General features: G+C 58.4%; 1 protein-coding gene across 1 annotated transcript; it reads left to right on the top strand.

Moving 5' to 3' along the window:
• Positions 1–1,957: 1,957 nt before the first annotated feature.
• EI24 (EI24 autophagy associated transmembrane protein) lies at positions 1,958–15,376 on the top strand. Its single transcript, XM_068167205.1, has 11 exons — positions 1,958–2,054; positions 3,484–3,631; positions 5,452–5,597; positions 6,182–6,242; positions 7,256–7,322; positions 7,531–7,655; positions 8,776–8,895; positions 9,079–9,190; positions 9,267–9,378; positions 14,861–14,935; positions 15,081–15,376. Exons 2-11 carry the CDS (start codon positions 3,590–3,592, stop codon positions 15,277–15,279), a joined length of 1,059 nt encoding a protein of 352 aa, XP_068023306.1. The 5' UTR covers positions 1,958–2,054; positions 3,484–3,589; the 3' UTR covers positions 15,280–15,376.

Below are 15,376 nucleotides of genomic sequence, written 5' to 3'. Positions count from 1 at the left end.
GTGCTGTTGCCCTGCAGGAATAAACTGGACAGCTGCTGCGTGCTGGGGGTTGTATGGGGGAGGGGGGGACCCTCCCGGGGGGGACCGTCCCACTTTCCCCGCAGCTCACCCAGTTCCAGTGTCACTCCTGTGCCACTGTTACCTCCCTCACTGTCCCCACTTCACCCCCAGCATCTCTCATGCCCTCCTCCCAGTGTCCCCATTTCACCCCAGTATCTGTTATTCCTTCCCCTCCCAGCACCCCCGCTGTTCCCCCAGGCTCTCCTATTGCCCCCGCATCCCCAGCCCCCCCTGTCCCCAGTGTCCCCTGCCCCAGTGCTCCCCTTATCCCTCTCCAGTGCACCCAGGCCCACTGTCACTGTTACCACCCCAGTGCTCCCCTTAATCCCCAGGGTCCCCACACTGCCCCCCAGCCTATCTCCAGTGTCCTCACTAGCCCCAGTGCCCCCCCACTATCTCCAGTGTCCCAAGTAGCCCCTATTCCCCCCTCCCCCCAAGGCCCCAGGTATGTTCCAGCCCCCCCAGTCCCAGTGGCTCTGTTGTGCCACCCTTGCCTCCAGCCCCAGAGCCTTCATTATCCCCTGCTGCCACCCCAGTGTCACCATTACCCCCCACTGCCCCCAGTCCTGGTATCCATAGTATCCCCATTGTCCTCCAGTAGCCACCAGTGTCCCCAGTCCCAGCAGCTGTTATCCTCATTACCCTTGGGGTATCCCCTCTGTCCCCCCAGTATCTCCATCACCCCCTGCTGTCCCCACTGTCTCCCATTTATCCCCAGCAGCCCCCGTTAGCTCTCAACATTCCCTTTACCCCCAGTGTCCCCATTGTGCCCCAGTAGCCTCCTTTACCCCCCAGTATGCCCCCATGACCTCCTACCCTGTATCTCCACTACCCCCCAGTATCCCTAGTGTCCCCCATTACCTCCAGTCCCAGTTCCCAGCCTCCCCACTATCCCCCATTAGCCCCCAATATCCCTTATTACCCTCCCATCCCCTGCTATCCCCCATTACCCCCCACTGCCCCTTATTACACCCCACTATCCCACGTTATCCCCTATTATCCCCACTGTCCCCCCTTATCCCCTATTACCCCCCACTATCCCCCCTTATACCCTATGACCTCCTCTGTCCCCCCTTATCCCCTATTACACCCCACTGTCCCCTGTTATCCCCTATTGCCCCCCACTGTCCCCCCTTATCCCCTATTAGCCCCACTGTTCCCCCCTTATCCCCTATCACCCCCACTATCCCGCGTTATCCCCTATTACCCCCCACTGTCCCCCCTTATCCCCTATCACCCCCACTATCCCGCGTTATCCCCTATTACCCCCCACTGTCCCCCCTTATCCCCTATTACCCCCACTGTCCCCCGTTATCCCCTATTACCCCCCACTATCCCCCGTTATCCCCTATTACCCCCCACTGTCCCCCCTTATCCCCTATTGCCCCCCACTGTCCCCCCTTATCCTCTATTACCCCCTCTGTCCCCCCCTTATCCCCTATTACTCCCCATTGTCCCCCCTTATCCTCTATTACCCCCTCTGTCCCCCCATATCCCCTATTACCCCCCACTGTCCCCCGTTATCCCCTATTACCCCCTCTGTCCCCCCCTTATCCCCTATTACCCCCCACTGTCCCCCGTTATCCCCTATTACCCCCCACTATCCCCCCTTATCCCCTATTACTCCCCAGTATCCCCCGTTATCCCCTATTACCCCCCACTATCCCCTATTACCCCCCATCACCCCGCATTGTCCCCGCTCATCGCGACTGCCCCTCAGCCCGTTTTGGTGCCCCCTAGCGGGACAGTCGTTGCCTGCCTGCCAGCCAGCAGCAGCGCTCGCGCATGCGCAGTGCTGTACCGGGGAGGGGGTCGGCGGGCCTGGGCGCATGCGCAGCGGCGGGACGTAGGGGGCGGGCCGGCGCGCGGGCCATGGCGGGAGGGGGGCGGGGCCGCGGCTGCGCGGTCGCGGCGCATGCGCGGTGCTGTGGCGGCCGGGCCGGCGGGAGCTGGGCCCGCCTGCCGCCCCCTGCGCCCCCGGCCCGCAGCCGCCGGTGAGTGCGCGGGCCTGGGCGGGAGGGAGAGCCCCGGGGCCGGGGTGGGGTCAGCCCAGAGGGAGCCGTGCGCCCCTCCCCGGGCGGGGGGTGGGGGGTGGCTGGAGTCGCTGCCGGGAGCCGTGAGGGCAGCCCTGGGGCAGCCGCGGGGCAGCTCGGAGGTGAATGTGGGTCAGAAGGTGTCCGTGCCGCACGGCTGAGGCCAGTGCAGGTCCGCAGTGATCTGTGGGGCGAGCCTCGGATGCTTTCGGGCACGAGGGGAAAGCCCGAGGTAATTCTGGGTCGGGAGCGATCCGAGGGGGCAGCGCTGAGGCAAATCTGATGCCGGAGGTGGCTGCTGGGGGTGGCCGAGAGGGGCTGGGGGCTGGGGATGGCCGTACGGCAGCCCTCAGCTGATCGGGGGTCCGCAGAGGTCCCCGGGGCAAGGCCGGGCTGGTTGTAAGCCCCCGGGGGGCTGTGGGGCAGCCCCGAGGGACGTTTGGGTGCGGGGGGATCTGCGGAGCAGCACTGAGGCAATTCCGCTCCTGGGAGGCGCTGAGGCAGCCCGGAGGGCGCTCCGGGTCCGCAGGGGTCTGCGCAGGAAGCCTGAGGGCATCTGGGGGCACCCCTGTGGGTACGAGGGGCAGTCCTGAGGTACCTTTGGGTGCAGAGGGACCCCCGGGGACCCCAGCCCCTCGTGGGGGCTCCCCGCGGGGACCCCAGCGAAGCAGGCAGGGCTGAGCCGCAGCCGGCGCCATATGGCAGCTGGGGGCAGCTGTCCTCGGCGGGGAGGTTCCCCTGCCTGAGAGGCTGGTGGGAAGCAGCTGCCTGCAACAAAGCACAGGCTCCTTCCTGCCTGCTGTTTCTGCCGGGGCTCTGCCTCCCTAGGCTGGGGCTCGGGGGGATTAAAGCTGGTGGCAACGCAGCTGGAGGCCATCTCTGCTTCCCTGCCTTTCCCCCAGGCTGTGCTGCAGGAGCAGAGTTCACCCCCAGCAGGCTTGCTCTCAGAGCAACCCAGCCAAAAACCCCTTCTGGCTTTCTATCTCTCTCTTTCTCTTTAGCTATTGCTTTTAACTGCCTGTGCCCTGCACAGTGGGTGCAGAGCAGCAGCCCTGCTGACAAGTCAGGGCTTGTGACAGCAGCCAGCTCCAGAGCAGGTAGCTCCAGTCTTGGAGCAGATGGGATCCTGCTGGAACAGCTGCCACGACCTGTACTGGCTGCTGATTTGGTTCTGTTAGTACTCTTGCTGTTTGTGGGGCAGTCTGCAAGCAGCATTGTGGCCAAGGAGTCAGCAGGCTGGATCCCTCCTCTGCCTGCTGGCCTGGCTGCTGGGGAGCAAAGGATGGGCAGGAAGCCTGCTGGGCATCTCCAGGCTGTGGATGGAGGCTGTGCTCACGACAGAGCGATGCTGCAAGGCCTGCTGTGCTCCTGGTGTTTTCTCCCTCCACAGGCTCCATCCATTTCCCATCTCTCCAGGATGAGAGAGGTTTGGGGTCGGCTTTTCCCCTCTCCCTGTAGTTGATAGTTTGGGAAGCAGAGGTGATGCTGGAGTCGAGATGGCAGACAGCGTGAAAACCTTCCTTCATGACCTCGTCAGGGTGAGTCTGCCAGCTCCTCCTCTGCCTCCTGCACAGAAAGCAAAGCAGCAAAAGGGGCTCTGAGGGTTTCTTTTTCAAGCAGAGGTGGCTGTAGGCCGGGTCCTTGCTCACATTTGATGTGGCTGCGTGGGGTGTGTTGCTCCCCAGGTATTCTGTGGGACAGTTTCACCCCCCTGAGCTGGCTGCTGGGTCTGGCACAAGGGGCTCAGTGCTCCTCTGAAATTTCAGATACCCTTGTGGCATCAAAATTCCTCTGTGGGAACAGGCTGAGAGAGTTGGGGCTGCTCAGCCTGGAGAAGAGAAGGCTTCCAGGAGATCTTAGAGCAGCCTTCCAGTGCCTGAAGTGAGCTACAGGAGAGCTGGGGAGGGGCTTTTGGCAAGGGCTTGGAGTGCCAGGATGAGGAACAATGGCTTTGAGCTGGGAGAGGGGAGACTGAGACTGGAGATGAGGGAGAAATTGTTGACACTGGAATAGGCTGCACAGGGAGATTGTGGAGGCTCTAAACCTGGAGGTGTTGAAGGCCAGGCTGGATGAGGCCTTGAGCACCCTGAGCTAGTGGGAGGTGTCCCTGCCCATGGCAGGGGGTTGGCACTGGATGATCTTTAGGGTCCCTCCCAATCCAAACCATTCAGTGAAAATTGCTTCTGGTGGGGGCAGAACTCCACTTACCAGAGCATCATGTGGTCAGCAGGCTGGGTCGAGGGAGGTGATCCTCCCCCTCTACTCAGCCCTGGGGAGACCCCACCTGAAGTACTGTGTCCAGTTCTGGAGCCCCTATGGCAAGAGGGACCTGGAGGTGCTGGAAGGTGTCCAGAGCAGGGCCAGGAGGATGAGCAGAGGGCTGGAGCTGCTCTGCTGTGAGGACAGACTGAAGGAGTTGGGGCTGTTCAGTCTGGAGAAGAGAAGGCTCCCAGGTGACCTCATTGTGGCCTTCCAGGATCTGAAGGGGGCCTACAAGAAGGCTGGGGAGGGACTGCTCAGGATCTCAGGCAGTGCTAGGACTAGGGGGAATGGAATGAAGCTGGAGGTGGGGAGATTGAGGCTGGGGGGGAGGAGGAAGTTCTTCCCCATGAGAGTGGTGAAGCCCTGGAATGGGTTGTGCAGGGAGGTGGTTGAGGCCTTGTCCCTGGAGATGTTTAAGGCCAGGCTGGCTGAGGCTGTGGCCAGGCTGATCTAGTGTGGGGTGTCCCTGCCCATGGCAGGGAGGGTTGGGACTGGCTGATCCTTGTGGTCCCTTCCAACCCTGACTGATGCTATGATACTATGACACCATCCTGGCTCCCACTTGGTGTCCTGTGGTCATCACTTGGAAGTGAAGTTGTGGCAGTTGTGGTTGCAGTGTCATCTAGAGCTGCAGACAGCTGCTTGTGGAGTACTTTTACTGGAGGGTTTTAAAGTGGGGAGTAAGGAAAAGGCTGCCAGGCACTTCCCTGCTGAGAGCTCTGCAGGGCTGTGTGGTTTCTGGGCCACATCTGAGGGACTTCGTAGAATTCCACCTTGTTGGCCGTGAAAGTGCTGGCAGGGGATGGAGGCCTTCCTGCCAGGCAGGAAAAAGGCTGAAAGAGACTCCCTGGCTTTTGCCAGGGGTATAACTAATGGAGATTGGCTGAGAAATCACAGTTCCACACCCAGAACGTCCTGGTGTGCCTCAGGGTGCTGGAGGGTCTGGTGCTCTAGGCCAGTGGGCCGTGGAAAGCAGGTGGTGCTGCTGCTCCAGGCTTGGCTCTGGCATCCCTCTCTTGGGGAGGGCTTTGGTGGCCTGGGTGGACCACCTCCTGCTCTTACTGCAGAGCATGAGGGCTTCTCCTGGTTTCCACAGGGAATCAAGGACTCCATCTGGGGCATCTGCACCATCTCCAAGCTGGATGCCCGGATCCAGCAGAAGAGGGAAGAGCAGCGGCGGAGGAGAGCGAACAGCGCGCTGGCCCAGCGGAGGTTTCACATGGAAGAGAAGAAGCAAGAGAAGTGAGTCTCCTCCTCCTCCCCCTCCCCAGAGGTGCCTGCAGCTCTGCACCTTCCTTTGAGGAATAATTTACCTTTGGGGAGGTCCAAATGGTTGTATTTTGATGGTTTTCCTTGGAGCCAAGTCCCTGTGGGAGCAGAAAGCTGGGGAAGTCCCAGAGAGCTCCACGTCCATAGGCTGCAAAGAGAGGAAAGCCAAAGCCCCCTGAGCTGAAACAGCCTCTCCCAAGAGCAAAAAGCAGCTGAAACCTCCTAAATGTATTGTGGAGGGAGTTTGAGGAGGACACAGCCTGAGATCTCCAATGAATCCTTCAAGTTTGGGATGAAAATCTGCCTTTGCTCCATTTCCATGCAAACATGAGGAGTTGATAAAGGCTCAGAGTCTCTCTGGCATAGAGGCAGCTGGAGGCTTGCTCTGACTGGCACCTGCTGCCAGTCTGAGGGGGGGGGGGGTTGCTTCCAGCATTCCTGTGCTTGGTCACTGGTGAGCTGCAGCATTCCTGAAGTGAGGAAGAGAGGCAGCTGGCACTCCTTAGGGGCTGTTTGGCCAGAACCTTCACTTGTGTCTCTCCCCCCTCCGGCGGCAGCGAACCGCGGATCGTCAGCAGGATCTTTCAGTGCTGTGCCTGGAACGGAGGAGTCTTCTGGGTGAGTGCCTGCTCTGCTCCTGCCCTCAGCCCTGGGAAAGCCTCTGCCAGCACCACTGGGGGCAGGCACTGAATTCCCAGTCCTGGGGCTGCACTGGGACCCAGTTTGGGTACAGACTCCCTGCTTTTGTGATGGGTTCTTGTGAAGGAACCTCCTGCAGGTGAAGCAGGGCAAGGGCAGGGGCCTGGCCCTGGGGAGGAAGAACCTCCTGCAGCAGCACAGGGCAGGGGGAAGCTGCTGGCAAGCAGCTCCAAGCAGAAGCAGCTGGGAGTGCTGGGGGACAAGGAGTTGCCCAGCAGCAGCAAGGTGGCCTGGGGGCCAAGAAGGCCAAGCCTGTGCTGGGGGCATGGAGAAGAGTGTGGGCAGCAGCAGGGCAAGGGAGGTTGTGCTGCCCCTCTGCCCTGCCCTGCTGAGGCCACCTCTGGAGCCCTGGGGGCAGTTGTGTGCTGCCCAGCTGCAGAGGGCCAGAGAAGTGCTGGAGAGAGTGCAGGGGAGGCTGGGAAGCTGCTGAGGGGCCTGGAGCAGCTGTGGCAGGAGCAAAGGCTGAGAGGCCTGGGGCTGAGAGCCTGCAGAAGAGCAGCCCCAGAGCAATGCTCAGCAATGCTCAGCAAGAGCTGAAGGGCCCCTGGGGGGCAAGAGGCTGGGGCCAGGCTCTGCTGAGTGGTGGCCAGGGCCAGGCCAAGGGGCAGTGGGCAGAGAGTGGAGGCCAGGAGGTTGGAGGGGAAGAGGAGGAGCAAGTTGTTTGTTGGGAGGCTGCTGGAGGCCTGGAGCAGGCTGCCCAGAGAGGTTGTGGAGTGTCCTGGTGTGGAGAGCTTCCAACCCCCCCTGGGCATTGCACCATAGCAGGAAGTGCTGGAGTGTAGATGTGGGCTGCAGAGATTCCTGGTCTTCAGTGTGTGTGAAGGAACCTCACAAAGTTTAACCAGGGAGCTGCCTTCTGCTGGGTGGTTCCAGGAGCAGCAAACCCAAGCACCCAACAGCTCACCAGCCCCTCCTTGTTGCTTTCCCCTCAGCTTAGCCTCTTCCTGTTTTACCGAGTGTTCATCCCGGTGCTGCAGTCGGTCACGGCGCAGATCATTGGTGAGTGCCTCCTGCTGGCCTCTCCCGGGGCGCTGCAGGCTCCCTGGGGTGGGAATCTTCTTTGGAAGACCAAAGGTTGGTGGTGGAGGTTTGTCCTCATCAGAAGCTCCCCGTGGTGTGGAGAAGCCCCACTGGGAAGTATTTGTGCTGTGCAATGAGGAGGTTCCTCCACCGCTCCCTGACGCTTCCCCCTGTTCGCCACCCCCAGGTGACCCTTCCCTGCACGGCGACGTCTGGTCCTGGCTGGAGTTCATCCTCACCTCCATCTTCAGTGCTCTCTGGGTCCTTCCCCTCTTTGTGCTCAGCAAGGTTGTCAATGCTATCTGGTTTCAGGTAGGGATGGGATTTTTCTCTTCCATCTCCTCTTTGGAATTGCCTTTCCTTCCGTTCCCTCTTTCTCTTTGGCATTTCCCTGCCCCATTTTCTCTTCAAGACTTCTCTGTCTGTGGAATTTCATTTCCCTCAGCCCCCTTTCCCTCTTTGGAACTTCCTTTTGCTCTTTGGAATTTCAGCTCCCTCAACCCCCCATTTCTCCTTATTTTCTCTTTGTATTTCCTTCCTCTCAACCCCCTCTGGATTTCCATCCCATGCAAGCCTCATTTCTCTTGAATTTCCTTTTGCTCTTTGGAATTTTCTTTCTCTTGAAGTCCTTTTCCTCTTTGGATGTTCAGCTCCCTTGAGCCCCCATTTTTCTGGAGTTTCCTTTCCCTCAAGTGCCTTTTTCTCTCTGGAATTCCCTTTGCCTCAACCCCTTTTCATGGAATCATAGAATTATTAGGGTTGGAAGGGACCTCAAGGCTCATCCAGTTCCAACCCCGCTGCCATGGGCAGGGACACCTCACACTACAGCAGGTTGCTTGCAGCCACATCCAGCCTGGCCTTAAGAACCTCCTCCTCCCTGGAGTTCCTTTTCCTCAAGCCCCTTTTCCTCTCTGTAGTCCCCTTTCCCTTGAGCCCTTTCCCTCTCTGCAGTTCTCTTTCCCTTGAGCCCTTTCCCTCTCTGCAGTTCCCTTTCCCTTGAGCCCTTTCCCTCTCTGCAGTTCCCTTTCCCTTGAGCCCTTTCCCTCTCTGCAGTTCTCTTTCCCTTGAGCCCTTTCCCTCTCTGCAGTTCCCTTTCCCTCTCTGCAGTTCTCTTTCCCTTGAGCCCTTTCCCTCTCTGCAGTTCCCTTTCCCTCTCTGCAGTTCCCTTTCCCTTGAGCCCTTTCCCTCTCTGCAGTTCCCTTTCCCTTGAGCCCTTTCCCTCTCTGCAGTTCCCTTTCATAGTTTCATAGTTTCATAGTTTCATTCAGGGTTGGAAGGGACCACTGAGCCCTTTCCCTCTCTGCAGTTCCCTTTCCCTTGAGCCCTTTCCCTCTCTGCAATTCCCTTTCCCTCAAGCCCCTTTTCCTCCCTGCAATTCCCTGTCCCCTCTGTGCAGTTGCCTTTCCCTCAAGCCCTCCCCATCTCTTCCCAGGACATTGCAGACCTGGCGTTCGAGGTGTCGGGCAGGAAGCCGCATCCCTTCCCCAGCGTCAGCAAGATCATCGCCGACATGCTCTTCAACCTGCTGCTGCAGGCTCTCTTCCTCATCCAGGTGAGCTCCCACCCAGCCTGCTGCTGCTGCAGGCTCTCTTCCTCATCCAGGTGAGCTCCCACCCAGCCTGCTGCTGCTGCAGGCTCTCTTCCTCACCGCGGTGAGCTGCCAGCCGTGCCGGCGCGGGGGCCGCGGGTCGCCGCCTGCCCGGTCCCAGCGCCTCTCCCTGCTCGGTACCCGCAGGGAATGATCGTCAGCCTCTTCCCCATCGACCTGGTGGGGCAGCTGGTGAGCCTGCTGCACATGTCGCTGCTCTACTCGCTCTACTGCTTCGAGTACCGCTGGTTCAACAAAGGTGAGCGGGGCACGCCCCAGGCGGGGGCCGCGGCGCCGCCCGCGCTCCTCCCCAACGCCTTCTCCCCCACCGCCAGGGATCGAGATGCACCAGCGGCTCTCCAACATCGAGAGGAACTGGCCCTACTACTTCGGCTTCGGCCTGCCCCTGGCCTTCCTCACCGCCATGCAGTCCTCCTACATCATCAGGTGAGGCCACGGCTGCCCCGAGCTCGGCCTGACCCTGCCAGCGCCCCGGGGCGCTCAGGGCCCTTCCCTCGGCTGCCCTTGGGCTCAGTTGGGTTCATTCTCTTTGGGTTTGGGTTAGTTGGGGTTGGTTCATTTATCAATGGTGTTTTGTGCCCCTCCTTGGCTCCCTCTGTGCTCCTCCTTGGCTCTTTCTCTTTGAGTTAGTTAGAGCTGGTTCATTAATGATATTTTGTGCCCTTCCTTGGCTCCCTCCATGCCCTTCTTTGGCTCTTTCTGTTTAGGTTAGTTTGAGTTGGTTTATTTGTTTATGATATTTTGTGTCCTTCCTTGGCTCTGTGTCCTTCCTTGGCTCCCTCCATGCCCCTCCTTGGATCTTCCTGTTTGGGTTAGTTTGGGTTGGTTCATTTATTAATGGCATTTTGTGCCCCTCCTTGGCTCCCTCCATGCCCCTCCTTCACTCCATCCATGCCCTTCCTTGGCTCTGTGTCCTTCTTTGGCTCCCTCCATGCTCCTCCATGGCTCTTTCTGTTTGGCTTGGTTTGAGTTGGTTTATTTGTTTATGGCATTTTGTGCCCTTCCTTGGCTCCCTCCATGCCCCTCCTTGGCTCCCTCCATGCTCTTCCTTGGCTCCCTCCATGCCCCTCCTTGGCTCCCTCCATGCCCTTCCTTGGCTCCCTCCATGCCCTTCCTTGGCTCCCTCCATGCCCTTCCTTGGCTCCCTCCATGCCCTTCCTTGGCTCCCTCCATGCCCTTCCTTGGCTCTGTGTCCTTACTTGGCTCCCTCCCTGCCCCTCTTTGGCTCTTCCTGTTTGGGTTAGTTTGGGTTGGTTCATTTATTAATGGTGTTTTGTGCCCCTCCTTGGCTCCCTCCATGCCCTTCCTTGGCTCCCTCCATGCCCCTCCTTGGCTCCCTCCATGCTCTTCCTTGGCTCCCTCCATGCCCCTCCTTGGCTCTTCCTGTTTGGGTTAGTTAGGGTTGGTTCATTTATTAATGATACTTTGTGCCCTTCCTTGGCTCTGTTTGGGTTAGTTTGGGTTGGTTCATTTATTAATGGCCTTTTGTGCCCCTCCTTGGCTCTCCCTCTGCCCTTCCTTGGCTCCCTCCCTGCCTGTCCTTGGCTCCCTCCCTGCCCGTCCTTGGCTCCCTCCCTGCCCGTCCTTGGCTCCCTCCCTGCCCGTCCTTGGCTCCCTCCATGCCCTTCCTTGGCTCCCTCCATGCCCTTCCTTGGCTCCCTCCATGCCCTTCCTTGGCTCCCTCCATGCCCTTCCTTGGCTCCCTCCATGCCCTTCCTTGGCTCCCTCCATGCCCCTCCTTGGCTCCCTCCATGCCCTTCCTTGGCTCCCTCCATGCCCTTCCTTGGCTCCCTCCATGCCCTTCCTTGGCTCCCTCCATGCCCTTCCTTGGCTCTGTGTCCTTACTTGGCTCCCTCCCTGCCCCTCTTTGGCTCTTCCTGTTTGGGTTAGTTTGGGTTGGTTCATTTATTAATGGTGTTTTGTGCCCCTCCTTGGCTCCCTCCGTGCCCTTCCTTGGCTCTCTCCATGCCCTTCCTTGGCTCCCTCCGTGTCCTTCCTTGGCTCTCTCCATGCCCTTCCTTGGCTCTCTCCATGCCCTTCCTTGGCTCCCTCCATGCCCTTCCTTGGCTCCCTCCATGCCCTTCCTTGGCTCCCTCCATGCCCCTCCTTGGCTCCCTCCATGCCCCTCCTTGGCTCCCTCCATGCCCTTTCTTGGCTCCCTCCATGCCCTTCCTTGGCTCCCTCCATGCCCTTCCTTGGCTCCCTCCATGCCCTTCCTTGGCTCTGTGTCCTTACTTGGCTCCCTCCCTGCCCCTCTTTGGCTCTTCCTGTTTGGGTTAGTTTGGGTTGGTTCATTTATTAATGGTGTTTTGTGCCCCTCCTTGGCTCCCTCCGTGCCCTTCCTTGGCTCTCTCCATGCCCTTCCTTGGCTCCCTCCGTGTCCTTCCTTGGCTCTCTCCATGCCCTTCCTTGGCTCTCTCCATGCCCTTCCTTGGCTCCCTCCGTGCCCTTCCTTGGCTCCCTCCGTGCCCTTCCTTGGCTCCCTCCATGCCCTTCCTTGGCTCCCTCCATGCCCTTCCTTGGCTCCCTCCATGCTCTTCCTTGGCTCCCTCCATGCTCTTCCTTGGCTCTTCCTGTTTGGTTTAGTTTGGGTTGGTTCATTTATTAATGGTATTTTGTGCCCTTCCTTGGCTCCCTCCATGCCCTTCCTTGGCTCCCTCCATGCCCCTCCTTGGCTCTTTCTGTTTGGGTTGGTTTGAGTTGGTTTATTTGTTTATGTTATTTTGTGCCCTTCCTTGGCTCTTTCTCTTTGAGTTAGTTAGGACTGGTTAATTTATTAATGGTGTTTTCTGCTCCTCCTTGGCTTTCTCTCTGCCCCTCCTTGGCTTTCTCTCTGCCCCTCCTTGGCTTTCTCTCTGCCCCTCCTTGGCTTTCTCTCTGCCCCTCCTTGGCTTTCTCTCTGCCCCTCCTTGGCTTTCTCTCTGCCCCTCCTTGGCTTTCTCTCTGCCCCTCCTTGGCTTTCTCTCTGCCCCTCCTTGGCTTTCTCTCTGCCCCTCCTTGGCTTTCTCTCTGCCCCTCCTTGCCTCTCTCCATGCTCTTCCTTGCCTCTCTCCATGCTCTTCCTTGCCTCTCTCCATGCTCTTCCTTGCCTCTCTCCATGCTCTTCCTTGCCTCTCTCCATGCTCTTCCTTGCCTCTCTCCATGCTCTTCCTTGCCTCTCTCCATGCTCTTCCTTGGCTCTGTGTCCTTCCTTGGCTCCCTCCATGCACCTCCTTGGATCTTCCTGTTTGGGTTGGTTTATTAATGACCTTTTGTGCCCCTCCTTGGCTCCCTCCATACCCTTCCTTGGCTCCCTCCATGCCCCTCCTTGGCTCTGTTTGGGTTGGTTCATTTATTAATGGCCTTTTGTGCCCCTCCTTGGCTCTCCCTCTGCCCTTCTTGTGCTCTTCTAAGTATTTTGCCATTTTCTGCCATCCCTTTGTTCTTTCCATGATGTCACTTTGCCTTGCATTACTTTGATGAGATGTTTAGGGTCTCACCTGGGCCCTTGCATTCCATTCATGCTCTTTGGGTTATTTGGTGTTGTCACTTCAAACAGATTCCCCTCTGGTGGGATTTGAGTTTGTTTAGTTTGAATTTGGGTGGGGTTTTTTTGGGGGTTGGAATTTGGTTATATTTGGCTGTTTGAAATTAATTGAATCACTTTGATTAGTTTAATTCATTTGAAATAGGTGATTTGAGGGTTGTTTTAGGCTCTTCTATGGGGATTGCACTTTGTTCTGATCATTTGTGGGGTTTGTTTCATGTTCTGGGGGGTTTATGTTGTTATAACTTCGTTTTCCCAATGTACTTCCTGAGGTTTTGTGACTTTGGGGCATTTGATGTTGTGCTTTGGTTCATTGCTGCTTGGCTTTGCTTCATTCACAGTATCACAGTATAACTGAGGTTGGAAGAGACCTCGAGGATCATTGAGTCCAACCTGTAAACACAGACCCCATGACCAGACCATGGCACCAAGTGCCACATCCAATCCCCTCTTGAACATCTCCAGGCTCAGGGACTCCACCACCTCCCTGGGCAGCACATCCCAGTGGCCAGCAACCCTCTCAGTGAAGAACTTTCTCCTCACCTCCAGCCTGAACCTCCCCTGGCACAGCTTGAGACTGTGTCCTCTTGTTCTGCTGCTGGCTGCCTGGGAGAAGAGCCCAACCCCCAGCTGGCTCCAACCTCCCTTCAGGGAGTTGTAGAGGGCAATGAGGTCACCCCTGAGCCTCCTCTTCTCCAGGCTAAGCAACCCCAGCTCCCTCAGCCTCTCCTCACAGGGCTGTGCTCCAGACCCCTCCCCAGCCTCCTTGCCCTTCTCTGGACACCTTCAAGTGTTTCAATCTCCTTCTTAAACTGAGGAGCCCAGAACTGGACACAGGACTCAAGGTGTGGCCTAACCAATGCAGAGTACAGGGCACAATGACTTCCCTGCTCCTGCTGGCCACACTCTTCCTGCTGCAGGCCAGGATGCCATTGGCCCTCTTGGCCACCTGGGCACATTGCTGGCTCATATTCAGGCAGCTGTCAATCAGCACCCCCAGGACCCTTTCTGTTTGGGAGCTCTCAGCCACTCTGCCCCCAGCCTGTAGCTCTGCATGGGGTTGCCATAGCCAAAGTGCAGCCCCTGGCACTTGGACTTGTTGAATGCCATCCCATTGGCCTCTGCCCATCTGTGCAGTCTGTCAAGGTCCCTCTGCAGAGCTCTGCTGCCCTCTAACTGACCAACATCTGCTCCTAGCTTGGTGTCAGCTGCAAACTTGCTGATGACTGACTCGACTCCCTCTTCCAGATCATCAATGAAGGTGTTAAAGAGGCTGGGGCCCAGCACTGCTCCCTGGGGCACACCACTGGTGCCTAGCTGCCAGCTGGCTGTGGCACCATTTTCTACATTTTCTACAGGCTGGGGGCAGAGTGGCTGAGAGCAGCCAAACAGAGAGGGACCTGGGGGGAGTGGTTGGCAGCTACATGAGCCAGCAGTGTGCCCAGGGGGCCAAGAGCGCCAAGGGCATCCTGGCCTGCAGCAGGCAGAGTGTGGCCAGCAGGAGCAGGGAAGTCCTTGTGCCCTGTGCTCAGCACTGCTGAGGCCACCCCTGGAGTCCTGTGTCCAGCTCTGGGCTCCTCAGGTCAAGAAGGAGATTGAGAGAATTGAAGGTGTCCAGAGAAGGGCAAGGAGGCTGGGGAGGGGTCTGGAGCACAGCCCTGTGAGGAGAGGCTGAGGGAGCTGGGGTTGCTTAGCCTGGAGGAGGCTCAGGGGAGACCTTCTTGCTCTCTGCAACTCCCTGCAGGGAGGTTGGAGCCAGGTGGGGGTTGGGCTCTTCTGCCAGGCAGCCAGCAGCAGAACAAGAGGACACAGTCTCAAGCTGTGCCAGGGGAGGTTCAGGCTGGAGGTGAAGAGAAAGTTCTTCACTGGGAGAGTTGTTAGCCCTTGGGATGTGCTGCCCAGGGAGGTGGTGGAGTCCCTGTGCCTGGAGGTGTTCCAGAGGGGATTGGATGTGGCACTTGTAGCCATGGTTTGGTCATGAGGTCTGTGGTGCCAGGTTGGACTTGGTGATCTCTGAGATCTCTTCCAACCTTGGTGACACTGTGAGACTGTGTCTAAGTTACTTTCTGTGACTTTCCATTTCATCTTGATTTTGTTCCATGGATTTTTGTGTGTGTGTGTGTGTGTGGTGGTTTTAATTCACTGCAGTTTACTTGAGGGGAAGCTTCTCTCTTTCATTTCATTTCACCAGGCTGTGTGTGGCTTTGTCTCGCACTTGAATTCATCCTGTGGGGATTTAAGGTCCTTTTGTGCTGGTTGGTTGCTTTCTCTTCTGTTCTCTTTATTTCCTGGGGTTATTTTACTGTGCTTTCATCTTCCTTCGTGCCCTTGGGTTCTAGTTTATGCCATTTGCAGCTCTTCTCTGCTCTTTTCTCCCTCCAGCGGTTGCCTCTTTTCCATCCTTTTCCCTCTCTTCATCATCAGCGCCAACGAAGCGAGGACCCCCGGCAAGACCTAGTGAGTATCCACCCCCTCCCCCCATTAACCCCAGCCCGCCCCCCCCCCCCCCATTTTACCCCAGAACTCCATCCCCCCCCCCCCCCCATTACCCCAGAGTGGGTGTTTCCCGCCGGCGGGAGCTGACTGCTCTCTTCCCTTCCAGCCACTTCCAGCTCCGGCTCTTCTCCCTGGTGGTTTTCCTCAGCAACCGGCTCTTCCACAAGACCGTATACCTGCAGTCCGCCCTCGGCGGCCCTTCCTCCTCCGCCTCCGTCTCCTCCTCCTCTCCCCCGGCCGAGCGCCTCCTCTCCCCCCAGCCCTCCCCTGCCAAGCACACGGCAGCAGCTGCACCGGGGCACTGAGCCCCTGCCCAGCCCCGGGGAGAGGCGACACCCGCCCGGGCGTCGACGTCACTTCTGCCTCTTCCCAGCCTCTCGCGGCGGCGGTTTTGGGGGGAAA

This window comes from Melanerpes formicivorus, unplaced genomic scaffold (assembly GCF_026170545.1).
Source record: "Melanerpes formicivorus ecotype bairdi unplaced genomic scaffold, bMelFor1.0.p_v2 SCAF_114, whole genome shotgun sequence".
Lineage (NCBI taxonomy): Eukaryota > Metazoa > Chordata > Aves > Piciformes > Picidae > Melanerpes > Melanerpes formicivorus.
The sequence above is the reverse complement of the archived record's forward strand: the minus strand, read 5'-3'. Positions and strand labels throughout refer to the sequence as shown.